Source organism: Cottoperca gobio, chromosome 4 (genome assembly GCF_900634415.1).
Source record: "Cottoperca gobio chromosome 4, fCotGob3.1, whole genome shotgun sequence".
NCBI lineage: Eukaryota > Metazoa > Chordata > Actinopteri > Perciformes > Bovichtidae > Cottoperca > Cottoperca gobio.
Window position 1 is genome coordinate 13,470,383 of NC_041358.1, and position 27,928 is coordinate 13,498,310.

Here is a 27,928-nt window from a genome sequence, read left to right on the forward strand (position 1 = left end):
GCTAGAGGTAGGGAGCAATACAAGTACTTTATCTCCCGGTGAAAATTGCCTCAGTCTCGACCCTCTGTCATACAGCCGCTGCTGACGTTCCTGGGCCTGGAGTAAATTCTCACGTGATAACTGTCCCAGTGAATGGAGTTTCGCTCTCAGGTCCAGGACGTACTGAACTTCATTCTTACTGGTGCTAGGACCCTCCTCCCAGTTTTCTTTAACCAGGTCCAAAACACCCCGTGGCTTCCTGCCAAACAACAACTCAAAGGGAGAAAATCCCGTGGAGGCCTGGGGAACCTCCCGCACTGCAAACAACAGAGGGTCTAACCATTTATCCCAATTGCGACTATCTTCGTGAACGAACTTACGAACCATATTCTTCAGCGTTTTGTTAAACCGCTCCACCAGCCCGTCTGTCTGCGGGTGGTACACACTAGTCCTAATGGAGCGGACGCCGAGTAGCCCGTACAGCTCGCGTAAAGTGCGTGACATAAAGGACGTGCCCTGGTCAGTCAAGATCTCTTTCGGGATCCCAACTCGGGAGATGACCTGGAACAGTGCCTGCGCCACACTCTTTGCCGAGATGTTACGCAGCGGCACTGCTTCCGGATATCGCGTTGCGTAATCCACTAGGACCAACACAAAGCGATATCCCCGTGCGCTCCGGTCTAATGGCCCGATGAGGTCCATACCAATTCTGTCGAACGGCACCTCAATTAATGGCAATGGGCGCAACGGCGCTCTTGGAGTGGCCGGTGGGTTAACCAGCTGACATTCACGGCAGGACGCACACCACCGCTTCACGTCCGCACGAATGCCAGGCCAATAAAATCGGGCCATGATCCGGTTGAGTGACTTGTCGTACCCGAGATGACCGGACATGGGGTTATGATGAGCCGCCTGGAAAACCGTTTCCCGGCGGCTTTTCGGAACCAACAACTGGGTATTTACCTCTCCTGTCTGTGTGTCACGGCTCACACGGTACAGTCTGTCCCTAATCACCGAGAAGTGGGGGTGTGTCAGTGCGACGTTCGGGTGTAGTGGGGAACCATCCACACACACTACTTGCCCGAACGCGTGACGGAGGGTCTCATCTCGAGACTGCTCGAGGGGAAAGTCCTCCACCGGACGTAACGGTGGAAGCTCATCACAAGCCTCCTCCGGCCCTGCCCTCCCCTCCCCGGCGTTCGCCACCTCCGTCTCCCCATTGAACACCGCACACAACTCACATTTCCCTACCGCCCGTGAACGCACAGTCTTCCCCGCTATCTTGTCAAACCCCGGCCAATTCGTTCCCAGTATCAGGGGGTGCGTGAGGCGAGTACTAACTCCAGCCTTAACTCTATGCTTTTTACCCTTAAATGAAATTACCAGGGTCACCACCGGGTACTCGTGAATATCCCCATGCACACACCTCACCTTCACCCACGACGCCTCCAGCAACGCCCCGGGCCGAACCAAGCGCTGGTGGACCATGGTCTGCGTACATCCCGAGTCCCACAGAGCCTGGTGAATACCCCCCTGTATACATACCGGTACACGGTACATCCCTTCCGGACCGGGGAAGGAGTCTGGCGGTGCCACAATCCGGACCAGCTGCCCCACCTCCATGACTGGACAGTCCCGCCGGGTGTGGCCGAGCTTGCCGCACCGCCAGCACCCCAGCCCTGACATTTGAGGAGCCCTCTGCGGTGCCGGGCGACCAGACGCGTAGGCTGGGTCCTGTGGAGGGGAAAACAAAGGAAACTGGGGGTTAGGGAGCGACTGGGGTCCAGCTGTCCCAGGGGTGTAGGCAGGACCCTCGGAGGATGGCGTAGTGCCAGGTCCAGCGGCCCCCACGGCGGGCCGGAACCTCCTCGGGGCTGGAACGGGCCGGAGCTGTGGAGGAGAGATGGCCCGGGCTTCGGCCCCCAAACTCCGCCGGGGCAGCGAGAGGTGGTCCTCCGCGAGTCTGACGGCGGCTTCAAGGCTGGCCGGACGGTGGCACTGGACCCAGTTCGCCGAGGAGAGGGGGAGTCCGGCGATGAACTGCTCAAGGGCCACCTGCCCGACGATGTCCTCCACGGAGTTGACTCCCGGCTGGAGCCAGCGCCTAGCCGAGTCGAGGAGCTGCTGGGCGAAGGCGAAGGGTCGGCCAGCGTCCTCGAAGGGCAGGCTCCGGAGCCGGCGGCGATGTCCCTCTGGTGTGCTGCCCAACCGGTCCAGGATCGCCCTCCTGAGCTGGTGGTAGTCGTATCGGGAGGTCGCAGGCAGGATATGGGTGGCCCGCTGGGCTTCCCCGGACAGCAGGGGGAGCAGACGTATCCCCCACTCAGCCTGCGGCCACCCGCACACCTCTGCCGTGCCCACGAAGATGTCCAGGAAGGCCTCGGGGTCGTCCTCCGCCGTCATCTTCTGCACGGCGACCCGCGGGAGCTGGGCTGGCCCGCCTCCCGACTCAACCTCCGGGGCAGCCGATGACCGGAGCATTCCCTGCAGGAGATCTCGGTCCGCCTTCTGGAACGCCGCCAGGTCTACGAGCGTCTGGCTCTGCTGTTGCTGGAGGGCCGCTGTGCCCTCGTGCATGGCCGCCAGACGCTGGAGGATCAGCCCTAGCGGGCTCTGCGCAGCTGCCTCCTCTGTCATGTCCCTGTTCAGGCGCCACTTGTGGACCCTCTTGTCCACAGTCCGGGATAATTATGACGGAGAGGAGGGGTAGTGTCAAACACACGCTTTATTGTCACACTTGTAGGGTTCATACACAGGCGCACCGCGGATACAGGTCGCTCTCCTGTCGGTCGCTCTGCTCCGCTGCTCTCCAGGCTGAACTCCGTCGTGGCTGCAGAAGCGTCTCCAGCTAGTCTCGAACCCAGCCTACTGCAAGAGAACAGAACCAGGCCATCACCATGCATTTATTATGTGACTGATTACCTGATTCCGTTCAGCTGTCTGGCCTCCAGCTGGGACACTCCTGTCTCTCCACAGCAGCCGGCGCCCTAACCACACCCCACTGCCACAGTGTATATGTATAGATATATGTATATACATATACACATATATGTATATACATATATGTGTATATGTGTATAGATATATGTGTATATGTATATACATATATGTGTATACGTATATACATATATGTGTATACGTATACACATATATGTGTATACGTATATACATATATGTGTATACGTATACATATATGTGTATACGTATACATATATGTGTATACGTATATACATATATGTGTATACGTATATACATATATGTATATACATATGTATATATATATATATATCTATATATATATATATGTATATATATATATATATATGTATATATATACATATATATATATATATATATATATATATATATATATATATATATATGTATATATATATATATATGTGTATATATATATATATATGTATATATATATATATATGTGTATATATATATATATATACATATATATATAGATATGTATATACATATATATATATATATATATATATATATATATATATATATATATATATATATATATATATATAACTTCAACAACTTCTCACTTCAATGGTCATTTACAAAAATCATATATACTGTAACATAGATGAATTAAAATAGTTGAGGTACTCATCTGTGCACAAGATACTGAAACAGACTCAAAGGTACTCACCGAAAAGTAAGATAAATGACTCCTCCTGTCATTTTTCAGTATTTGAATAGAATTTAACCAACCACCAGCAGTGGTATGCTTTTTTAACCATAAGCCATTAGCTCTTAGCCATTGTCATTATCTGCTATCCTCCATTAGCTATTAGCCAGTCTGCATTATTTAGCTGCTCCTCACACACTGGAAATGATTGAACCTTCTTGACAGAGAAGTATATCAACTTTGGAAGTAATGCTTCTGGTCAGCAGTGCTGTCTGGCCCGTAGAGATCCTTCTTATTGACCAGTAACCATAAAGACCATTATGGCCATTACATTGCTCGCAATGATTTTATTGTCATTTGGTTGACGTCAGTCCACATTTTTGTTGCTTTTACAAACCTACAGAACCTTGTGGTGTGTGTGTGAACAGATACTCCCTGGAGCATTCCTGGAAGAGCATGAGAGGATGTATCTCTTACATCTTGTCATTTTTATCTATCCTGGATTTTTTTTTGACAAAAGGAGCTTAGACAAGCTCTTTTACCTCCACCCCAACACACAGTAGTCTGTCAGTTAGTCTGTCCCACACACACACACCCACACACACACACACTTGAAAGGGGAAGTGTATACATTTTGATAGCTCTTGTTGGTGTGTTTGCATGAATTTGATGAATACTTTTGTTAGCCTAACGTCTCATAAAACAATAAGACTGAATTAGCAGTGAGCTAGCAACCTGGTACTTGTAGCTGTCTTTGCAGTCTCACGCCGCTGACTCACTTTTATATCACCATGGTAACTTTGGCTGCATAGATAGCCTACTCTGGCGGAGATTGCTATTTCTAGATGGCGCCATGAACTTGAAGTAGAAAGGAGGATGTTTGCAGGGACATCCTTTGCTGTTTCCAGGCATCTTATAGTATATGATTAGAATGATCACTGAGTACATTTCCTCTTGCATATTGAAGAGACAACCCACCCCAAAACATTAAAACAGCTCTCAGCGATAATACCTCAGCTTTCTTTTTTCTTTCCTGCAGATAACTGATGAAGTCTGAAAGGAGAAAAATGGGCAGTAGATGTTAGGTTTTAGTGTCAGTTAATCAGAAGTAAGGTCTTTTGTCAAGATTTAACAATCATGCAAGAACAGAATCCATCATAGATGAGGCAGAGATACAGTGGCTTCAGTGGTTCATTTTGTGTTTTGGCACAGCATTTGTTTCTTCACTGCTGGCAGCAACAGCTGGCACCAATGGCATTCCTGTATCCACCCACAGTAGTTACAGGATTCATTTGGCCTACTTGCTCCTAAACATGAACATCTAGGTATCATCCATCCATTGATTCTGTTCCTGCTTATCCTGATCAGGGTCGCAGCGGGCAGTTTATCACAGGACTGTCACACAGACACATTTACATTCACTCCAAAGTGCATTAGACTCAGATCACTTAACCTGCGTGTTCTTGGATTATGGGAGGTAACTAAAAGCCAAGCAGGATTGAGAAAAACATGAATACTCCACACAGAGTTGGTTGGCAGATTAAAACCCGATTAAAACGGTGGCGGTTTAATTAAAGTTTTCTTGCCGCAAAGTTTCTGCAGAAGCATTAATAATCTTATTGGTTAAATAAAAAGGTCAATAAGTGACGTTTCTCTTGCCCCGAAGCACGAAATGACCACTATACATTCTGTGTATGCTGAATATGAGAGGTTGAGTCAAAACCAATTGTGCATCATTTTATGAATTGTTTCTTTTTGTCTATCTTCCAGCTTGCTCAGGATGAGGGCAGCCCAGTCCGAGGCTTCGGTGTGGTGGAGTATGAGTGCGCGGAGCAGGCGGAGGCTGTGCTGATGGAGATGGACCGAACACTGGTGGGAGGACAGGAGGTCCGGCTGTCCCTCTGTACCCCCGGCACCTCAGGGAGAAGCACCCTGGCTGCACTCATCGCCGCCCAGGGTATGGTGAGTATGATGCACGCAACTTTCTTTGGATTTTGGAAAACATTGATCTGCTCCATAGAAACATTTCCATACACTGTATCACCAACACCATGGACTTTGCAGGCTTATATGTAGACACAAGAATCAGACAAAAGATCCCTACACTGTATTCAAAGCTGAAACTTTGCAAAATGTTGCACAATTAAAAATGCTGGGAGCTTTTAATAATTCTGACTGATTCTTGCCTTAGTTTGAGTTTTTGTTCCAGCACCTGTAAACTTTTTTTGAATGTGTGTATTTTACAACCTGTCCATGTTCTTATATGTAAACACACAAACAAGCAGACTTACTAATTGTGAAGCCAGTGCCAACTGGTTATTGCACATCCAATGATCAGCTATACACATTTCTGATATTCATATACAGTATACATTACTCCCAAAAAGTAGTCGACTAGTTGATTCATCGCGGGAGATATATTACTTTTTTTCTAACCCAATAACAATCATCAAAAAAGGTCTCAAATACAACAATTAAAGGGTTAACTAATGCAGAAGAAACCCACCTGGGCTCTGAGGCTGTTTACAAATGAGCCGCGATCTGATTGGACTGAACCCAGCCGGCTTGTCTGAGCTTTAGATACTGGTTGACTGTAGTATGTTTCTTGCATAGATAGCGGGAGGCATGGCCACTGCTTTATTACTGCACAGTGCTAAACCCACAGATGGACGTTGAGTCTACAACAATGCACAGTGTCCACTACTGGAAGACTAGTCGACTATTCTGTGAAACCCCGAGTATACATATACACTCTGGCTGAAATAGTCTTTGTAGCTGTGGTATCCCTACTACACGGCACTGTGGTAGCAGAGAGGCACTGATGTGATAATTATAGTTCTATGGACTGATTGGGCTCCTCCACTGTCTCCTGATGTCTAAAATAAACTCATGACACAGTATGACACTCGTACATGCATACAAACACACGCAGTCATTCAAATGCATGCAGCAAAATGAAATACACAGGATGTAAATACAGGTGATCAGTTGTGGAAAAGGAACATGTACCCATGTTACTCTCAACTGTGTTCTCCCAGATGGTAAGATGGTATAAAAAACACTATAGTTTGCCATCCTTCCATCGTCTACCGCTTATCCGGGGTCGGCTGGGTCATGTTATTTATATAAAGTCAATACAAAAAAAAAGATATTTGTATTGTCTACAAACCTTTATCCAAACATATTGTGAAAAGCAGAGTATTGCGATCAGTGTGCCATAACAATAAATACATACATTATAATGAATAATATAATGAATTCTTACTTGCTTTAATATGGCTTCAGTAAACTAATAATCCATAGTTAATAATGGCACTCATTCACAATGTCAGAGGTCATTTGGTTGGGTTTTGCACGTTGTCTATAGGCACACATTACAACAATATTGCTCCTGTCACATGGAAAGCCTCAATAATATTTTCACATGAACTGCAGGGTTCCTGGTTCATTATGGGTTGCTAGATATAGGCCATGGAAAACCATTACTGCTTGCTGCTTTACTCTCATCTGATGATACAATTTTAGATTATCGAAGGCTACAATTAAAAGTCACAGTTTTGACACCAAATTTGACACAATGTCCTGTACCAACACGTACATTAGCCCAGTACGGGTGTTATTCATTTACTCATTCTTTCCTTTCAAACTGCTGCACCACCACAAGATCATCTTGTGTCTGACTGCTGTATTCTCAGTGATTTTATTCCCGGCTGTTGCAGAGCGAGAATGGTCAGGCGCAGGTAAAAGAGGTTGTGGCCTTGAGATGAATGGGTTGAAAATGACAGGTTGAAAAGCAGAGCAGTTAATGGTCAAAGAGTCTAAATTGCAACAAAAATTATGAAAAGAAGTTGATAGAAATTGTGCCTCTAAATAAATTGCCTGAGGAAGATGAGGCAGACGTGAGGATGAAGGAGGACATAAACTCGGGTAAAGAAAAGGAAGGCTTGGTTGAGAAAGAGACCAGAAAAAGAAGAGTAATAGGTAGAGAGACTGAAAAGGAATGAGCCTGGAAGGACTGCAAGGTTACATTAGTGCCCCGAGGGTCTTTTAAGATTATAGCAGTGAATGTAAACAGCTGGTGAAAGAAACATCAGACCTTCAGAGAGAGATCAAGACCTACTCCTGGCTACAGTTCTCCTTTGAGGCGATTCTCCAGTCAGTGAATGTGAGTGTGAACGCTGAGGACCAGATGGCTTCCTCCTCCCTCCTCTTTCTTCTCCCTCCATCCCTCTCCTTACGCGACATTTCTCGCCTTTCCTTCTTCGCGCCTCCCTTACCTCCCTGGCGTGTATTTGTGTGGGTGTGTGGCTGGATTTTGTGCCAGTAGCTGAACAGACTGATACATGCTGACATTTTCTCCAGCAGAAAGCAAAGAAATGAGAGAGAGCTCTCCTCTTCTTCCTCCTCCTCCTCCTCCTCCTCCTCCTCCTCCTCTCTCTCTTCCCTTGAAAGACGCTGTCAGCTACGACTGGCCTTGTTCAACACCAGCACACACAAACGCCAATTTTCCCTCCTATAACACACAAATACACATACTGTATGTGTGTGCCAGACTCTTCCTCTCTTGCTGACAGGCTGGAGTCAGACCCGCTCTGTCCCCGTCAGTAACGCTCTCTCTTCAGGATGTGACAGGGAGGAAACAAGGTTGACTTGAGCTGAAGTCATGCTGTAGCTCGGGGGCAGACGAGGAGGAAATATCACCATCCTGCTAATGTTGTTTTAAATAGCCGTGTCTTTGGGCCAGACGGCAAGTACTGCCGCCACACTATCAGCGCTGAGGAGGATGTAGAAGCGCTGCTCTATTCGGTTCGACGCAGTCTAATTCAATAGGATTTAGTTTGAGTCTGTTGAATTATATTTTGCAGCGTAATAATGAGTGATTTAATTTATTTGGGGATGTGCTTTACAGTATTTCTTTTCGATTTAAATGCGGAGATCTTTTTACTCGCAGGAAATCCAGCTCCAGAATCCAGAACAGATTAAATACATACAGCAGTGCTACAGCAACATTCAATACAGAACAAAGTAACTCAAGTCGGGGCAACACCAAACAAGCGGGCAGGAACAAGTGAGTCAGTAACTCCAGCAGCAGTGGAACAGACATATTTTCCTACACACTTAGGAGGCAGCCATATTTTTACACACCTCAACCTCCTGGATGGTTAAATTAAGATGCAAACCATATACCAGCTTCAGTTCCACCGGGGGACCTTTGGTGGACGCCATCCGCCTCCCTCCAATCATTCCCCTCACTGTAAATCTTGTTTAACAGAGAAGTGCTCATACATTTCTTGTAAATAAGTCAATCAGCAGGAAAAAAAGCATTAAAAATGACTAAAGAAATCTTAGTCGACTAAGGGGACAGAGGGGTCGTTTTGTTGTTAGTCTATTCTGTCTGACTCATTGTTCCTTTATCTGACTGAGGTTCGTGCAAGTTAGAATGTATGGCCCCCACCATGGCTCAGAGATATTAGTAGCCTAGCTGTGCTGTGTATTGATGAATCTGTGGCGCTGTCAGTGGTGCTGAAGAAGCAGATGATTTTGTGATTGCAACTCTTTCTCTGAGCCCTTCTTTCTGTTTCGTCTTGGATCTGTAATATTCTCTGACTTAACAAGCACAGCATCTGCACACTCCAATACAGTTGGTTTGAGATCCGCCAATAAGCACACAGAGAAGAAGAAGAACAAGTTAGGATTCAGCAATATTTTGGGTTGTTGGATTGTTTGCTCGTGTTGCCGGGCCACTTTCAATCAAACCACTTTAAACCACACCAACATGAATGTTATATAGATTAGCTGAGTGTTTCAACCTTATGATTCTTTGAGTGTTGCACATCTAGTAACAAATATTACTTTTTTATTAGAAATACAATTTGAAACCATGTTTTTAGGGGCTTTAAAGTATGATTTGATTTTCTCTTGGGATTGGTTTTGCACACTGTACTTTGACATAATTGAAGCTTGTCTTGTTTTGTTCTTCTGTGTGATTTATTTTATTCACACGTCTGCAAGATTGCCACCACTTTTCTTTTCTCTAAACATGATGTCGACATGTACAATTGGCAGAGAACTTATGAGTTAGTGTGTGAAATGTCGGAAAGGTGTATTTCTACTTAAACTAGTTTCCTCTCAATTCTTCTTCTGCCTTGTTTTTCACATCTCTTTCCCCCTCCTGCCTCTTTTGTGTTTCACACAGAGCTCTGTCCCTTTTTAATTTTTTTGTATTGTGTTTCCCATGTCGACTCCCCTCTGCTGACATTGCAGACATATTCAGCTGATGTAAACTAGTGTAATGATTACTACAGCAATCAGGGACTCCTAATGACGAGATCAAAACACACTGTTCACCACCCTAACACACACACACACACACACACACACACACACACACACACACACACACACACACACACACACACACACACACACACACACCGTTTCTCTTTTCTTTTGCTAACTTGTGTAAGTATGTGTTTTTGTTTTCCAGATTCTGAGTAACAGGAAAGGTCTGCTACCAGAACCCAACATAGCCCAGCTGTTGACCAGCATGACCAACCCTGCTGCCCTGCAGATCCTCATGAGGCCGTACCACACTGGGAAAAGAGGAGGTATGTGCGGCTGCGTGGTTACCTTGCACGGCGGTTGGATTCCTGCGATATCATGAGATCACACGGAGATCTATCTTGTCAGGCTTCAGGTAATGAAGCATCCTGTGAGGAGCTACTGGCAGCTCCAGGCGGGATCTAGGTGTGTGTTAGTTAGCCTGTGATTGACAGATGGTTTATGCAATCACCTACCAAGTATTTTCTTTCAAACCCGTTTTCAATGAGAGCTTCTCAGATTCTGTGTAACAAACAATCTGGTGTGTCAGGTTAGCTGCACGGAGCATGGATCAGCTTTTCATTCGGTCTCACAACGAATACAGAAGTTATGATATACAGACGTTATTTTAACAAAGTCTGAATTTGTAATATACCCAATATCTTTTCATAATTTATTTTAGCCCTTTGAATTATACACAATGACCTTCATCAGCATATTTAATGTAATGTACAATACCTTGGGATATTAGTGTGCAACGGCCTTGCGCTAGCTGTCTGACACCGATAACAGCCTGTACAATAAAGAAATGTGTGAGGTGTCTACTTTTATCTTTTATTATCCTGCACAAATATCTCTTCACACTCACAAAAGGATGATAAAACACAGGTCTAGATTAATACTAAAGCAAAGACCTAAACAATTAGATGTTTCCGAAACAAATATACTGTATGTATATACACAATCAAATAACAAAATGAATGAAGCACAACAAGTGAAGACATTTAGAAAACAAGTGTGAGCACGTACGCAGCCACGCGTGAGTTACGAAACTGGCCGCGTGTAGGGGGCAGGGCTAAGGGCATTGCTGAGTGCAATGAAGCCTCCTGCATGAGTCTACGACTAACAGGTGACGAGTTTGACCGTGGTATGTGAATCCCGTTAGAAGTTACGCACCTTCTTTTTTATCGACCACTCTCACTGTCACACCCCCTTTTTGCCAACTGGCATGAACACAAACACACACCTTCACAACCACACACTTGACCTTGACGCCAAATGTCAGCCTCCTTTGTGGACCGACGGAGCTGGAGTTGTTGGGCACAGCTAAAAAATGGGATGAATGAAAGTGTATGATTTCAAAGGGTAGAAAACAATAACGTGACTATGGCATAAAATCTGCTGAGAAAGTCTGTTCGATGTGGTCGAAAGCTCCAGAAACAAGCTAGTAAGCGGAACTTACAGATTCTGAATTTGCAGCTCTTACAGCCAGTTTTGACGTCTCTTAAAGCTTCTTTTGTTATTGTGGATATATTTAATGTACAGCTAGATAAAGTCCCTTTTAGGTGCAACCAAAAACCTTTCATTTGAAAATAGCTCATCAAATTTGCATGTGCGCTAATCAGCGTTCTCTTTTAAGCAGTCTTTCCGCTCCTTAGATAATAATGAGAGTTCCAGTGTAAGAGTCTGAGCCTCTGTTAGGCCCTCCTATATACTGTAATCACCTCGTCGACGGCTTCCTTATTTGATGAATGGTTAATCAGGTATTAAAATTAAAACGTGTGACGTTAGTGGAACAAATGAGAACAGGAAGAGGAGAAGGTGGGAGAGGTGGGGAAGCTCTCTTAAAAAAGAGCATTGCACAATTGAAGTCTAAAATTAGGAGCTTGATTAAATGTTAAACTTTCTCTACCAAGTCTGGAGGAACGCTTATTACAACGCTTACATTTTTTATGAGGAGGCCTTGTGATTCAGAGAAGGGACACACACGCACTCAAAAGCCAAAGAGAGGGTGTGTGCTCTGCATGTGCGTAGGTGTAGGGTGGCATTGCCTGAAGGTGAGAGAAGCTTTGCTCATATGAATATCGAACATAGAAAGAAAGTGTGCAGGTGTGTTAATGTGTTAATGATCAGCATTAACAGCAGACGGAAAGTGTTGTTTAATCATTACTTGATTCTTTTTCTGGAAGAAAAGACAATTATTGGTGCACAAACACGCACAGCTGTAACTATTTCATTACATTCCTCAGCAGCCAGGTCCTTTATCGCAGCTGTGCAGCGAGCTAAACACACTTCCAATAAAAGTTTGATACAGCAGTTGGCCTTCGAGGTTTTTACAGGAGGCAGAAGTGAAACTGTGAAAATATTATTGGACAACAAATTCAATTATAGTAACTACAAATCAGAGAATGATGACGTGCCATAAACAAGCGTTAGACCAGAGGTGTTGCATACATGAATAAAAGTGTAGCAAGACAACTGGATTCACCAAAGTATAGGCTAATTGTAAAATGAGTTACATTGTCATGCCTGAAGAAGCACAGTGTCATCGGTGAAAGAGCAACATGAGATCACTGTGGGAGACACAACACGAGTCCTGAAGAGGAAAGTGCAGAGATACTGAGAGAGATTTCCCCAATGGTGAGAAACAAACAACCGGTGCGATGCTGAAGCCAGCGGCTGCTTCTATTGTTTTTGAGGTAACTGTCGGCACACTTAAATAAAGACAGACTGTATGAAGTTTTGCATTTTTCAGTTTTTCTTCTCTGTATTGATTTATTTTGTTGATGGTTTGAGCTTCTTTTCAGCGGCGTCGTTGTCATCACAATGAAGTTTAAACTTAGAAAAAGTTATGAGGGAGTCAATTTGCTTTGTGCTAACGTAATAACCCAACATCGCTTTACGTGTGCTTGACATAACAACAGAAGGCCGTGCCATTGTTTGAAATGGATTGCTTGTCTGACTAATCATCCTGCCGTTAAGATGACAGTGATTGATTAATGCATTAGTGGAAACATAAATGTATAAAAGAAAATCACAAAGAGAATGATTGATGTTTTTATTTGCTGTTTGTCTGTGTTCTCAGGGAAGTACGGCCGTCACGCCAGCCTGCCGTTCCTCAGACCTCCGCTCTCCGCGGCTCTGCTCACACTGGGAAAAGCACACCAGGTCACAATCAACATCTCTGTGGGCTTTTCTTTTTTCTTAGTGTGTGTTGATGTGTTTGTTACAATAACGTCTATCTTTCTTTGCCTTGCAGAATGCTTTGCTTGGTAATGGACTGGTCCTCCAGAACCTCTTGCATATGCAGCTCGCACAGCAACAGCTTCTTCACATCAAAGACAAACGCATGAGCAGCGTAAGACACCCGTGTGTGTGTGTGTGTGTGTGTGTGTGTGTCTGAGTGTCTGAGTGTGTGATCATTTTCATAGGTTAGTGTTGAGGGTTAACATAGTCGGGAACATGTGCTTATGTGCTCCTACATTTTCATCTTGAGCACTTAATGCATAATGAAACTAAACAACCTCCCCAAACATCGTCTAACCTAATTGCTTTTTTTCTGTTAAAAAGGAAGACCTCGAGGTGTTGAAGTTTCTCTCCTGGTTTTGATTTGCATATTTTAAAATGTCTCTGATGTTTTCTTTAATTGCTGAAGTGAAAGTTAAAAGTCACAGTTCCTGATGTTGCTTTAGAAACTGGATGATCACCCCACATGTCTTCATAAAGTTGCTTGGCCTTTTCTCTCCCACTGTTTTCCTCATCTTTTCCAAATATCATATACAATTGTAACAGTGCAGATGAGCTTGGAAAAAAGGAGCAAAGATATAATACATACTGTATACCTTTAACGTACTGTACGCAGGACACTCGAACACTCACTGTTGTCCATTTCCTTCCCTCATCTTCTCTCATCTTCATTCTCTGTCCACCATCTCCCCTTCTTTGTTTTGTCTTTCTCCTTCTTCCCTTACATACATCCTCCTCTCCTCTCTTCTGCACAGGTCTCCAGTCTGCTCGGGGACCCGTCCAGGCTGCTGATGCAGAAAATTTTGTCTATGCGGCCTCCAGGCCTTGTTCAGCTGGGGAAAGGCCTCCTGGGAGACTCCCCTACAGGTGAGCGAGGCCGAGTATCAGTACGCCAATGCAAATTAATGAGACCAGAGTGAGACCTGCAGTACTTCTCTCTCTCTCTCTCTGTTTGGTTAATTTATCAAACTCATATAGTTTTCTTCTTTCACTTCTTCACTCGTGTGCCATTGTAAGAAGATTTGATTATTTAGTTCTGCAATATCGTCACCTTGTTTCTGTTTTGTGCTGTAAAACAAAGCAGCACATGCAGTATGACCTCTTGTAAAGGTGGCACATACAGTGATGTCAGACACTGGCTGGTAGTGGTTTGTGCTGCTTTTAAGTGATGACGAAGTTAGAAGGTAAAATGTAGGTTTAACTTGTTTATTTTTTAAGTTTATTTGAACACCATTTGATATTCTAAGCGTATTTTAAGGGATTTATATGACCAGCCTTGCGTAGACTGCCCTACAACTGAACAGGGCATACACTGTTCATTCCGTACATGGGCATAGCACATAAAAGAGGACTTCACTATACAGAGGAACAAAATGATTAAAAGAAAAAAGAAATTGTAATCCGGGTGGAATAAAAGCAATTGACCCTTTTTTACCTCTAAATTTAAACTCATGATAAAATCTGGACAGCCTCTTTGTTAAATGTGCCTCGACTCAAAGCCGATGTGCTGTTAAGGCTGCACAGGAATGTAACTTCATATCCACACAAACACAAACTTTGCTTTGGAAGCGGATGTTAAAGAGAGTACATATGCCGAAGTATCCCAGAGAGTATTCATATTTTCTCAGGTGTTTCTCTCTGACACTAAGAAGGACATGTACTTCTTACTGAAAGTGTGGATTTCTTATTTGATGTGTAGCAGCTGGGAACAGAGTCATTTTGAACACTAAAAGGATGTGACATGATAGATCACAGGCACAAGCAGTTGTGCGTTTGTGTTTTCATGTATGTGTGTGTGTGTGTGTGTGTGCGTGTGTCTGTGTCTGTGTCTGTGTGTGTGTGTGTAACGTGAGGCTTTTAACAGCGCACGTGTCTGCTGGGAATGTTAGCTTAGGGCTTGTTAGAATTCTCTTATTGTGCTGTGGAGGCCATTTGCCACAGCATATTGGATTTATAATAAGTGTGATTGTGTGTGTTCACCTTTACTTTGTGTGTGTGTGTGCATCTTTAGATTATGTGTGCTTTTATGTCTGTGCATGTTTATTTGATGCTTGTGTGTGTGTGTGTGTGTGTGTGTGTGTGTGTGTGTGTGTGTGTGTGCGTGCGTGTACATATTTGTGTTTAATAAACCCTGGAGTGAGTGAAATATTGGTAGCGTGGAGCAAAGAGCTGGGCCATAAATAAACATGATAAGTGATGTACGAACAGGAAACTCCTTCTCAAGTATTACAACTGTCTCTGCAGAGACGGTCGGCCTGAGCTCTCAGTTTCCAGCCTGTCTGAGTGATCCGTCTCTGTCCGGAGGAGACGGAGACGCTCATCAGTACAAAAACATTGCACGTGTTTATCGGGCATCTCTCCTTAAGTTGATTGCAGCTGTGTGTTGCACTATTGCAAACAAGCCACATTTCCCCTTTAGGAGAATAAAGTATGTCTTGTCTTATCTTTTCTTATCCTTGCTTTCATTTCCTTTTACTAACTTAACATTGTTCCTCTGTGTTGTATTTCACATCTTTCCTATCTTTTGCTTTTCCTAACTTTACTTTATGCTTTCCTTTCTTTTCCTTTTCTTTCTACTTCCTCTGCCTTCCACCTTCCCCTTCCACCTTCCCCTTCCTCTTTTCCCCTTCCTCTCTTCCCCTTTCCTTTTCATTGTTTTCCATCTTTTTATTTCCTTTCCTTTTTTTCTCCATTCCTTCTCTTACCTTACCCTTCCTTTCCCGTGTGCTTTCATTTCCTTAACTTTACTTTGTTTCTTCTTCTTTTTTCCTTTCCTTTTCTATTCTTACTTTTTCTTTTTTGTGTCCATTCTTCTCCTTCATTTCCTTGCCTCTCCTCTTTCAGAGTTGGGCCAGGAGTCTGCGGCATTGTCTGCCCACAATGCCGCAGTAGTGATAGCTGCAGCAGGTGTGATGCCATACCTCCAGGGTCGAGCTGGAGGGCTAGAACAAAACAGCCCCCATTCTATCTCCACAAACCCTTCTGCTTCCTCCTCCACATCCTGTGACAGGCAGCCAGCTCCCCCTGGGACCATGGTGAGCTGCCATCCACATGGACAGAGCTATTCCCTGGGTATAAGTAACTCAGGCCTCGGCCCGCCTCCACCTAAACCCCCTGGAGGAGTTTATACATCAGCAGGCCAGCACAACAGCTCAGATGGCTGCCCCCTGGCTAGCATGGTGAACACACACACACACACACCCACACACACACACACACACACACACACACACACACACACACACGCCACACACACACACACACACACACACACACACACACACACACACACACTCTCCACTTCTGCATCTCACATTATTCTTTGTCACTTATGAATCTCTCTATGAGAAGTTAACTGTCTCTGGATTTCTTAACTGTTTTGATGACCAGTTAATACGTTAATAAATGTTTAAAATGATGTGTTGTAAACGAGCGATGTTTTAAAAATATTTTACATTTTATAAGGAGAATCCAAAAGGGTCTTAAATATGCTTATGATGGCTAATTTGCATCATCTAAAGATATATGTCCCAGGCAAAAAAGTTATTATTGTAATCAGCTGACCATTTATGTTTCTTAGGGAACATAGTAATAAAGAAACAGTATTGTATTGCAGGTCAGTCTGGTCAGTCCTAGTTCTAAACGTCAGGAAGGAAACATATAGAATTAGAAGAGCCGACTCAGACCAGATAAGGACATGTGAGAGGAGCGGTGAGAACTTCTACTCCGCTGCTCCGCTCTCTAATCCGATTTCACCCCACTTCAATTAAATTGCCCACAGTTTGTTCCAAAAATAAGAAAAAAGCTGCATTGAATTTTATTTCAGGCTGTACCAAATGTTTTTTATGCCTCTGAGCCAGCCATAGACGTGGCCGGAGGCATTATGTTTTGAGTTGTCCGTTTTTGACCGCAGTGAAGAAGTTGTTTTTTAAAAGGCTAAATGCCAACAGGTATGGATTGAAGCAGATTATTTTTGTTTTGGACATGATTACATCTATTCTTTTTTTTTGGGACTTTTGGACTTTACAACGCTCTGGAGACATTGGAAATGCTTTAAACACAGTTGCTGGAAACAACCATGCTCAGCTACCACTGAAATGTAATTCTTACACTAATATTATTAGTATTGTACTATTTGTATCTGTATTTGTATCTGTGCCACTGTGCACAAATACAGGATTCAAACAGAATGAATAGACATGCAAAACAGTACACTAAACGACGTTCTGCGTCAGGCTCGGGCATGCTTCAAACTCATTGTGTGAGCGGTAGGTACCAGAGCGGGAGATAAAGCTGCACTCCAACAGTTCTATCCAAAATCAACGTCCTCACCGCTCGCTTGCGCTCTGCTCACATGCTCCGCACCAGATATTTAGTTTGAATACTATTTTTAAACATAAACACGTATGTAAGCTTAGCAGCAAAACAGTGAGCTTCAACGTTAAAAGGGGAAAGGATTGTTGGATAAAGACTAACCGATGTGTTTGCCTAACATTACACAGTTTGGTATCATTGGCATGGGATGCTCAACTGCCCCCAATGTAATAAGGAGCAGGACAGAGTTGTTAACGTTAGCCTGTTGCTGAATGAGCCACGATGGGCATGTGACAGTTGTGACAGTTTATAGACCTTATAGATTCATCAATAATATGAAGAATTGTTTGTTGCAGTCCTTCACTACTCTCTCTTTCTACCCATGTGTCTCTTGTGGACGGGTACTTATTCCCGATTTAGCCTCACCCGGGCTTCAAAACACACACATCGAGGTTAGCGTATGATTAACAGCCTCAGTCCCTCATGGGTTCTTCCCCTTACCTCTTCTTCTTCCTATCTGCCTGCCTGTTCACATGTACACCTTTCTGCACGCACTCACTACCTGTCTGCCTCTGTGCTCCTCTACATCTCTTTGCCTGAGCCTGGTTAAAATACATCACCGCTATGCTAACATCATCATCTGTAATAAGTCAGTGTACAGAGATAATCACAGTGCTAAAGTTCTTCGGGGAACTGATTCCAGTCCCAGCGCTGTCTTCTCTAAAGTGTCTTTAATGGAGGGAAAGTGTAATTAAACAGAGAGTTCAATCCTCCCAGGTTTCCACAGCCTCTTCAGCAGCGTCAGAGTCTTTGCAACATTAAAAAGCTTCTGTCGAGGTTAGATGTGAAGTGGTGGATCAGAGGTTGAAGAGCAGACTCACCACTAATTCAGTTTGCTGTAAAAACGTACAGACTGAAGTGTGTTCTCTTTGACCTGCAAAATGTGCTAATGGCATTGTGAGAAACACCGTTTAAATCTGTTTCTCTCTGTTCAGCTAAGCGGTTGTCATGGCTCTCTGTTGGGCGATCCTCCTAAAGAAGTCAGACTGCCTTCCAATCCTTACCTGAACCTGGCCAGTGTGATGCCAGGGGTGGTTCTGCAAGGTGAGCACGTAAACACACCGCACATGGGAGAAATGAAGCTTCAGAGCTTTCTGCCAGAAAGGGTCTACTTAGAAGATGTTTTCCTTAACCTAGCCAAGTGGTTTTGTTGCCTAAAACTGAGAACATTTCTGGCACAGAGACCTGAAGGTTAACTTCCCCCATGTGCACAAACACACAACAAATGTAAGCATACAGTTTTGTATACTATTGTATGTGCAATTATCTTTCGCAGTAATGTCTTTCATTACTGCACATTGATTCCTCTCTGTTGAACATTCATACATTTATTTATAAAGTATCAGTTCTAGTTGATTTTTTAAAATTCATTTTGTGTAAAGGACAAAACTCTTTCACCTCTATTAATACAAATAGGACAAATCTATGTGACTCTAGTGTCACTTCTGCTTCCATAAAAAGAAGATGGCGACGACAAAAATGCCAAACCCGAGCCTTGAAAACGGTAGTCCACAAACCAATGGGTGAAGTCACGGTGACGACATCCACTTGTTATATATTCTATAGTACTGACATGAGAGTTTTACTACTGTTGAACATTTCTTTCAAAACCCTTTTGGAGCGTAAGCACTCATGTAACCTTGGTCTGTATGTTAAAGCTGGGGTAGGCAGATTTGGAGAAAGCAGCAAGAGGTGTTAGATTTTAAACGGAAACAAATGCCAGCCTCTCCCTTCAGGCCTCCCTCCAAAGCCAATCCCCCCAAAACACAAAGGCTCATGATGAACGAGTACCACGAGAGAGCGTCACCAATCGTATCCAACGACCTCATTCACATGTAAGAATACACCTATCATTATCATAACCATAATAACTAGTGTTAGTACTCACACCGCTATCAATGTCAATGACTGCACGGGCAGATTGGGCCCGTTAAATAATGTCATGCTGGCCGAATGAAATGATTGGACGGGCTTGTTATAGGTCTGTGACAGCCACAGACCCCGGGTTTCAGAGCGTTCGATTTATTGATTGCTGTCGGGATGTAAAGAGAATTTCAACAAATATAACAAGAAATGCTTCTAAAATAAACTGCCCATGGCTTTAAGTATGTTACACACTCATGCTTCCTCCACAACAGAGCTACTAATGCGCTGCTTCTGCGTGGCACTGAAGCTCCGAAGTATTTTTTGGGTGCATACATGATGAGTTGATGCAGGTCAACTTTGAAACAAGGGAATGATGCTCCAGGAGTGGCTAACAGTGCTGGATCTGAACGGACGACAGAGTCCTCTTTCAAGGGCACAATCAGATAGTTTTATGTTGAGATATTGTGCGATGTTAATACATATATAAGTGTGTTTACCCACAACATTATCTAACTCGATGTGCCTCCTCCACTGTTGCTCAGGGTCAGTGGGAAGTAAAGGACAGGGAGGACAGCCTGGCTCCGGGGTGTACGGCAGCTCTGTTGCTCCCATTGTCTCCCAGGGCTCCGGATCCTACTCCCACAGCGCGGGGGCTCCAACCACAGCCCAATACAGCACTGATACCTCCACTGACTACAGCCAATACAACCCGGCCTACACACAGGTACAGAGGCGCACTAACCAGAGATGCAATTGAAGAAATATGGTGATTGATGGATGGATGTGGATCAGCCTGTGCACAATTGTGTTACTCGTCATGAAATGTGAGGGAGAAGGATGGTGGCTGAATAAAGAGTGGATGGATGAGAGCAGCAGTGACAGAGTGAGCTGTGACTAGGAGAGGCTGGGCGGTGGAAGAGATGAGAATGGATATGGATATTTGGACAGACAATATGAGAGAGGATTTGGCACAGAGCGCTGCGCCTTTCCATCTGTCCTTTTGTCTCTCTTAGCACTCCACTCTTAACACTCACAAGTCAGGTTTGTCTGCATCTCTTTCTTTCTTTCTTTCTTTCACTCTGTTTCTCTCTGCTCTCGTCATAGTTATGCCTCCTCCAGCAGCAAGTGACATATCTGATATTTGCATCGCGATGAAAACCCCGTTTTAAATGTTAATTACAATCGACTCATCCAAACAAATTAATCATGATTAGATCACCAATAAAACAGTCAGTGTAATTTGTCTGGAAAGACGAGACAAAGGAGAGAAACAGGGGAGAGCTGTCGGCAGGAGCAATACTGAATGAATTACAAAGTAAGTGAAAGAAAGACTGAAATAAAGAAGGAGGAAAGAAAATCTGCAAGGACAAGAAAATGACTGAGCAAACACTTGTGTGTGTCTGTGTGTGTGTGTGTGTGTGTGTGTGTGTGTATGCGTGTGCGTGTGTGTGTGCCATAGGAGGCCATGCAGCAGTGGTATCAGCACTACCAAGCACAAGCTCACACCTACAGCACCGCTCCTCCACAGGACAACACGGCCACAGACTACAGCAAGGAGCACACACAGGTAACACTCATCTGTAACTGTGTGGGATATAATGTGTATTTGTGTGGGCAAAATGATGGCTCATCATGTTTACAGGGTTTCTGCAGATCCTTTAAAAAGTCTTACTCTAACTTTCCTTTAGGCCGTAGGAACCTTGTTTTTAGTGTTATGTTTTGTTCTAGAAAAAAGTAGCAGATTGGTTGAAAATATTTCTTTCCCATACATCACATTTAGGACACTGTTCACTTCAGAAAACTGGAGGTAGTGAAGGCAGCTCTGAATATGTTGAAGAAGAAGATATCGTCTTCTTCACTGGAAGTCTACTAAAGCTCCCTCTAGCACTCGGTGGCTCAGTGATATTATGTCCTTTCTAAAATTAGATATTCAGTGAGAGCTAACTCTAAGTTCTATAATAAGTGGCAATCTTCCCTAACTGTTTTCAACTCTTCAGTCTCTGTCCCCCGTTTGCTCTGTCTTATTATTGTAGGTTTGAACTTTAAATAGTTTACACCTTTAAAACACAGGAAGGCCTGTTCCTCTTTTGCCCCATTGAGATGCACAGTACTTTTTACTTTTTAACTGTGATTCTCATTGTTAAATTACATTGTTTTCTTATTTTATGTTTCATATCTCTTGATAACAATATTAAACAAAAACAAAGTAAAGGGAGAGAAAATGCAGATCAACCATAATTCATCCAATTTAGCAAAATGTTACCCGAAACTACAGAGAGAATGTTTGTGTTGGTACTTTAACATGTCACTTTCACCAGCTTCATCAATTTATTCTGTTGCAATTTGCATTTTTACATTTTTAATTATTAATAATAGATAAACGTTTAGCCCTCAAGAGTTTGTAGATGAACCCTTTTTGTGTTCCAGGCTCCTCCAGTGTCGACCTACGGGGATTACAATTCCTACATGCATGCAGTCACTCAGTACTACTCCCAGCCTGCAGCAGCCAACCAGGCCTACGCCAGCAAGGTACACACACACGCCCGACACCAACCAATACATAACCCGCAGAACACTCAGACAACAAAATGTCCTCGCTCTCAAGGTCTGAGAACAGAATACAAATGACATTATTTTAGTAGAAATTATGAGAAAATGTGATCCATGATACCTGACCGGCTCCATATAAAACAGAAGCTCTTTAAAACTTTGCTAACTAACTAACAAACAACACCCTGCCCTGCAGACGCAGTGTAAACGATCTGAGCTGCGGCCTTCAGAGCAGCATGCTGGTATTTACAAGTGTGTCTGTGACCTCTCTCCAAGACACTGATACCCTGTTAGAGGGAACGCATCCATCTGCACCCGGCAGCTGATACAGACATCTCCACACACCCTGAGCAGCCAGGCCCAGGCTTATCTGCTGCTGCTGCTGCTGCTGCTGGAGTCTCTGTGGATGTGTGTTTGTGCGAGCTTGAAGATGCCGCCAGAGTTGCATTCTGGTCTACTGAGTTACTGTTGGTGGAGAAACTGATATCTTGAAGAAGTGATACGATGGGTTCCTGACATTATTACACCTTTACACCTTGCACCTTTACATCTCAGTGCTCCTCCGGCCACCGGGAGATCAACATCTGCTCTGTCTGCGCTCAGCGTCTCCTCTAGATACAATCTGTCCTCAAGAAATAGCACAAGGCCATACAACAACAGACATAAGGCAAATGAGTGAACACGGCTGAGAGTGTGTCTCAGTATCAGTATGTCTCATAATAGCCAGTGGGGGCAGAAAAGTTAAGTTAATAAATGAACTAGAAGGGCATTTGAAGAGCGCAGTGAAAAATAACGATGTGTCCGCCCCCATGATTCGATTTGCTTCGAAATTTTAGTGGGTCCTTCCTTGGCCCATGCTTCACCCTTTCACCAAGTTTAATGGAAATCGGGGCTGGTAGTTGTTCAGTAATCCTGCTGACAAACAAAGCGAACAGAAAACACAACCTCCTTGGCAGAGGTAATAAAAGAGTGAGTCGGTTACTAAGATGTAAGGGCTCTGGAGAACATTTTCTTTATTGCGTTGTCTTTCTGACGTTCTGTCTTAAGATAGTCAACCCCCTGTCGTTCGATGTGTGTTTGTCTCTTCTAGGAGGTAGATGTGTGTAAGCCTCTAGGAGTCTCTCTGCACGCAGTCAATAACGGCGCCGCCCCACCACCGGCCGTCCTACCAGCTGCTGCCGTGCACCCAGCCTACAGCACCCTGCCTTTAATGCCCGGCTTCCTCGGGGCACCACACCCGGCGGTAGCCACGGCAAACCCCGTCACGCACGCACACACTGCCGCCACCGACTGGAACACCTACTATTATGTGAGTAGAGAAGATACACTCTTTAATACAGGATGTGACACTTTTACTACGTCTGTCAGCGGGGATGGGAAGTAACATAAGTACGTACTGTACTCAAGTACAAGTTTGAGGTACTTAACTTGAGTATTTCTATGTAATGCGACTTTATACTTCTACTTCAGTACAGAGGCAAATGTTGTGAAAGTGATGTACACGGTATTGCATGAGTAATAATAATCCAGCACTATAATATATGTCATTCTGAGGCCAGTCTGCATAGTGACTACATTACTTTTGGTACTTAAAGTATATTTAGTAACTTGTGATTTTGAACATAGAACTTTTTACACTGTGGTATTGCTACTTTCACTTCCTTAATTCTTCTTCCATCACTGTCTGTAATACAGGATGTGACATTTTTGGCTTTTTTGTTGTGCTTTTTTCAAATTTGAAGTTTGAACTTTTCAACTACTTCAGTGTTTCCCCTATGACTGCTGTTGACAGTGGGGAGCTGATGGATCACTGTCCTGCTCATTGAGCTCTGGCAGAATGAGAAGGATTTATGTGTAATAAACTAATCCTTAAACAAAGGCCAGAGCACAATATTACACAGACTATTATTTTACACCTCTATGATTCTGTAGTGAATGATTGGTGGTCATAGTTTATCAGGATCACTCTTTATTGCTGTTGTTTATATTGGCTGTTCTTTTCCATCGAGAATAATCATCAGTGCTTTCCACTAATCTTTGCTTGTTTTGTGGTAAATAATTGGATATTGTGACCTATTCAGGTGTCTAACAATGAGACCTACTGAATTACTCTTTGTTTGAGCGGCTCACAACGCTGCTTTGCTTTCAGGGCTCACAAGCTACAATGTTTGGGAGCCACCGCTGCAGACTAAGGAGATAGTAGATCAGTGTGTTCTATTACATGCTCAGTGTGTCATTTTTGTCTGAGGTGTGGCAATAGAGCTACAGTGCAGCCTTGTATTTGTCTGACTGACTGACAGGCATTACACAGGAGTAAATGCAATACACAATATAAAGAATACATTAGAATACAATACATATATGGACCCAGTTTACAGGTGAAATACTGCCCCCTATTTCTATGCAGCAGGTGGCTCAAAATAACACATTGAACCTTTTAAGGTAGTGATAACTATTGAGAGAAGAAGAGGAGGAGACAGACAGAGAGCACGAGAGAACAGACAGGATCCAGACGCCTGAGCCAAGCCTCGTCTCTAGAAAGATTTATATTTGTTTGCACAGACAGCTTCTGTGGCCCTCTCTCACCAGAGACCTTTAGACACAAACACAGGATGTTTGCATTGACAAATTCAACAACAATCATTTTTCCCACTTTCTCTTTCCAACCTCTTCTTCTAGTTTATCTTAAGTTTTTCAGCTGAAGGTGTCGATCAATGTGATAATATACTGTAGACATTATGATTCCCATGTGTTTCACGTGTCATTTACAGTAAGCGAGCACTCGGTAGTGATAAACTGAAATGTAATGTCTGCAAAAGCTCGTGTAGGCAAACCACAGAAGCAAGAAGTCAGCAACAAGAAGAAGACTGCAGGCCCAATAACGCATAATGAAACCAATAAAATGTCACACCAAAAACAATAAAGATGAGTTTGAATTTGTGCATTAAATTAACATAAAATCAATCAAACTTGCATTTATGGCAATTATATTTCATTACATTATATATAACACACTGAAGTATGAGTTTTCTCTCTCACTCTCTTTCTCCGCTAAGAAACACGTTCCTTAAGGAGTTAAAGACAACATGTCAAACAAATAAGTAATAATATAGTATGCCATGAATAAGTCATAGTATAGTATGTCATAAAATAGATTTTTTAAAAAGTCACAGTATGCCATACAAAAAGTATAGTAAGTCAAAATATAAATAAATAAAGTCATAGTATGTCATATATATGTTTTAAAGTCATGCTATACTATGAGTAGCAGTTTGATGAATCATCTTTTAAAGAGTTTCCATTATTACGATCCAAACACACGACCTGTTCCTTTAACATGTAAGACATTTAAATGTTATAACATACTGTTTCTTCACCTCTAACTCTTCCCTCTCGTCTCACTTGCATCCCTTCAGAATCAGACGAGGGGCCATAAGAGGGAGTACCCTCAGCTGGCGGTGCAGGAAGTGACATCATCAGATGGCGCCTACATCGGGCAGCACTCCCAAGGCCTGGGAGGGCAGTACGCTGACTACTTTAAGAGGAAGAGGCTCTAATATGAACCAAACCACCTTAAAGCCTAAAGCTTATGGAGGGGGCCGCACACACAGCGTCTGCTGGATGTCACAGCTCCCTCTAGTGGCCTTTCTGTGGCTGCCATTTTGCATCCCTACAGTAGGTATTGAGTTTAATAGAATTTGGGGTTGCAAATGGCTCAAGTGAAAGTAAGCCATAGTGCTCTTTGATCCTGGCACTTATGTACACACACACACACACACACACACACACACACACACACACACACACACACACACACACACAAACACGGTGTTGCTTTTGTCCTGTTCAAGCCTTAAAATCTTTAACTTAAACTGTTGTTTCTCAGTCAGTGTGTCAACTGTACTCAACTAATATTATCTTGTACATTTTTTCTAATATAATGTAAACTAAAGTATACTGTATCTGTACGTATAAGCTGCTTTTGTATCTGCAGCCAGGCGACCTGTCTGCCTGCTGAAACTGTCTTAGGGCTGGTCTCACAGTCAGGTGTCTCCCTCTCTGTCTGCTTTCAAACTGCCGCTTTGATCAGTCAGTCAAACTGACTTCTGTTTGTACCCGCTTCACTGTCTTTTCTCTTTTCCTTGTATTGCCCAGGTTTCCTCTTTTATAGCCCCCCCCCCCCCCCCGCGTAGAAGTAGAGAGTGTGTGTGTATGTGCGCGCGTGTGTGTGTGCGTGCGTGTGTGTGTGTGTTTATGCGTGTTGATGCTGTTTCTGTAGGAAGTGTCAGCCATTTCAATCCCAAGGTTTGGGAGCACATCAGGAAAAAAAGGGGCCTGAACCAATCAAAGCCCTTAATTGTGGTGACTTTTACAATAGCTTCACTCATTGAATGGACCTTTCTTTATAAAGACTGGACAGAACTAAAAGGCTGGTGTAAATACAGTGTGTAATACAGAATATATAAAGCCATGCGTAACAGACAATATCAAATTTAATGGACGTTTCCCGGCCCTCTCTCTTGAGCGCATTGTACTACATGAAAACAGGAAAACATTTACTGCGTGTCTGAATTTCTTTTTTCAGTCTATCCTGTTATATATTTGTAATATAATATAATGATATTGAATCAAATTGTGTTGACTTAAATGTAGTTATCTGGTTTGGTTTTGAACATTTAAGCCAAATATTAGGGCACAGTCCTTTCTCTTCTCTCTGTTGTAACACATTAGGGTGTTTTCAGGGAGATCTGTTGGGACTGTGACTGAAGCTTTACTTCCATTTCCAGCTGCCGTTAGAGCAGAAAGTATTTAGACTGTAAGTTTGTCCCGAATCCATACTACATACCTACTCAAAGCTGCTTTTACTGCTCAAGTGACAAAAAAACATATATACTGAAACCACTCAGTATGTTTAAGATAAACCCTGAAATAGAGATTTCCAGAGATGGGAAACACATTTAAATAAATGCTTAATGGAGGTTAATTCACTCCAGAAAAACATTTCATTTCCGGAAAAACATTTAGCGTTCTCTTTATAATTGGCAGTGATATTTTTGACTACAGTGGTGCACACATTGCATCATTTCCTGTTACTATAAAAGGGTAAAGCATGTTTTTGTATGCTGTCTGGTCTGTACTATGAGATTGGGACACATTTCATTTTAGGGACTGTTTCATCTTCAGAATCAAAAACGTTCAGCATTTTTCTTATTTTTTGCTCGTCACATGCTAATATAAAGAGCCACTGTGCATGTTTTTCTTTAATGAGCGCTGGTAGATTTTCTGCACCTTTTTTAGGGGGAAACAGAAAAAGAAAAAAAAGAAAACTAATTTTCGGAGAGTAATGTTTTCCAACTGTTTAAATAAATACTAAAGTTTTTTTATCCTTTGTGTATAAAGACTTCTTTATGATTTTTTTATTAGAGCAAAGGCTCTGAACTGAATAATACTTCATGTCCATAAGGTTCAATGTTCTGTACTTAGGAAAGGGCTTGGTATTTTAATATTACAGCGTGGATATTAGGTTTTTTTTATGTGCACAAACCGGCAATAACTAAAGGCTCCTTCTACTGTAGAAAGTTGAATGTAAAATGTTTATTTTCTAGTGTAAACTCTTCACACAGCATTAAACTCCTACGTAACGGCTTGTATGCTTGGTAAAAGCTTTTTTTCCCTGTTTGTATGTGTCTTTGTATTCTGCTCATATCTGGTTGTATATCACGGAGCAGAATATTACTTGCATCGTCAAGGCAACCACGCTCACACACTGCGAAACCCAATAGCAGGTGAGATCAGATAATGTACGTCAGAGTGCAGATATGTGCTGTGGGTCAACAGCTCGCTGTAAACAGGAAGTACACGAGGCGTTCATGCGCAGACACAAAGGTAATGGAAGAGTTGAGTATCAGGGGTGGTGTAGTGTGCAGCTACGCTTATTAA

The 27,928-nt window shown here is 43.2% G+C and overlaps 1 protein-coding gene across 1 annotated transcript in view; it reads left to right on the forward strand.

The window, feature by feature from the left end:
* The window catches only part of raver2 (ribonucleoprotein, PTB-binding 2), a 72,634-nt gene extending 44,995 nt beyond the window's left edge, over positions 1-27,639 (forward strand). The window contains exons 5-16 of the mRNA XM_029429590.1: positions 5,402-5,593; positions 10,119-10,239; positions 13,038-13,120; positions 13,212-13,310; positions 13,954-14,065; positions 16,043-16,377; positions 18,508-18,616; positions 19,981-20,162; positions 20,898-21,005; positions 21,866-21,967; positions 23,079-23,297; positions 25,405-27,639. Coding sequence (XP_029285450.1) covers positions 5,402-5,593; positions 10,119-10,239; positions 13,038-13,120; positions 13,212-13,310; positions 13,954-14,065; positions 16,043-16,377; positions 18,508-18,616; positions 19,981-20,162; positions 20,898-21,005; positions 21,866-21,967; positions 23,079-23,297; positions 25,405-25,545 — 1,803 coding nt within the window. The 3' untranslated portion in view covers positions 25,546-27,639. The remainder of the gene's footprint in view (positions 1-5,401; positions 5,594-10,118; positions 10,240-13,037; positions 13,121-13,211; positions 13,311-13,953; positions 14,066-16,042; positions 16,378-18,507; positions 18,617-19,980; positions 20,163-20,897; positions 21,006-21,865; positions 21,968-23,078; positions 23,298-25,404) is intronic.
* Positions 27,640-27,928: the final 289 nt, after the last annotated feature.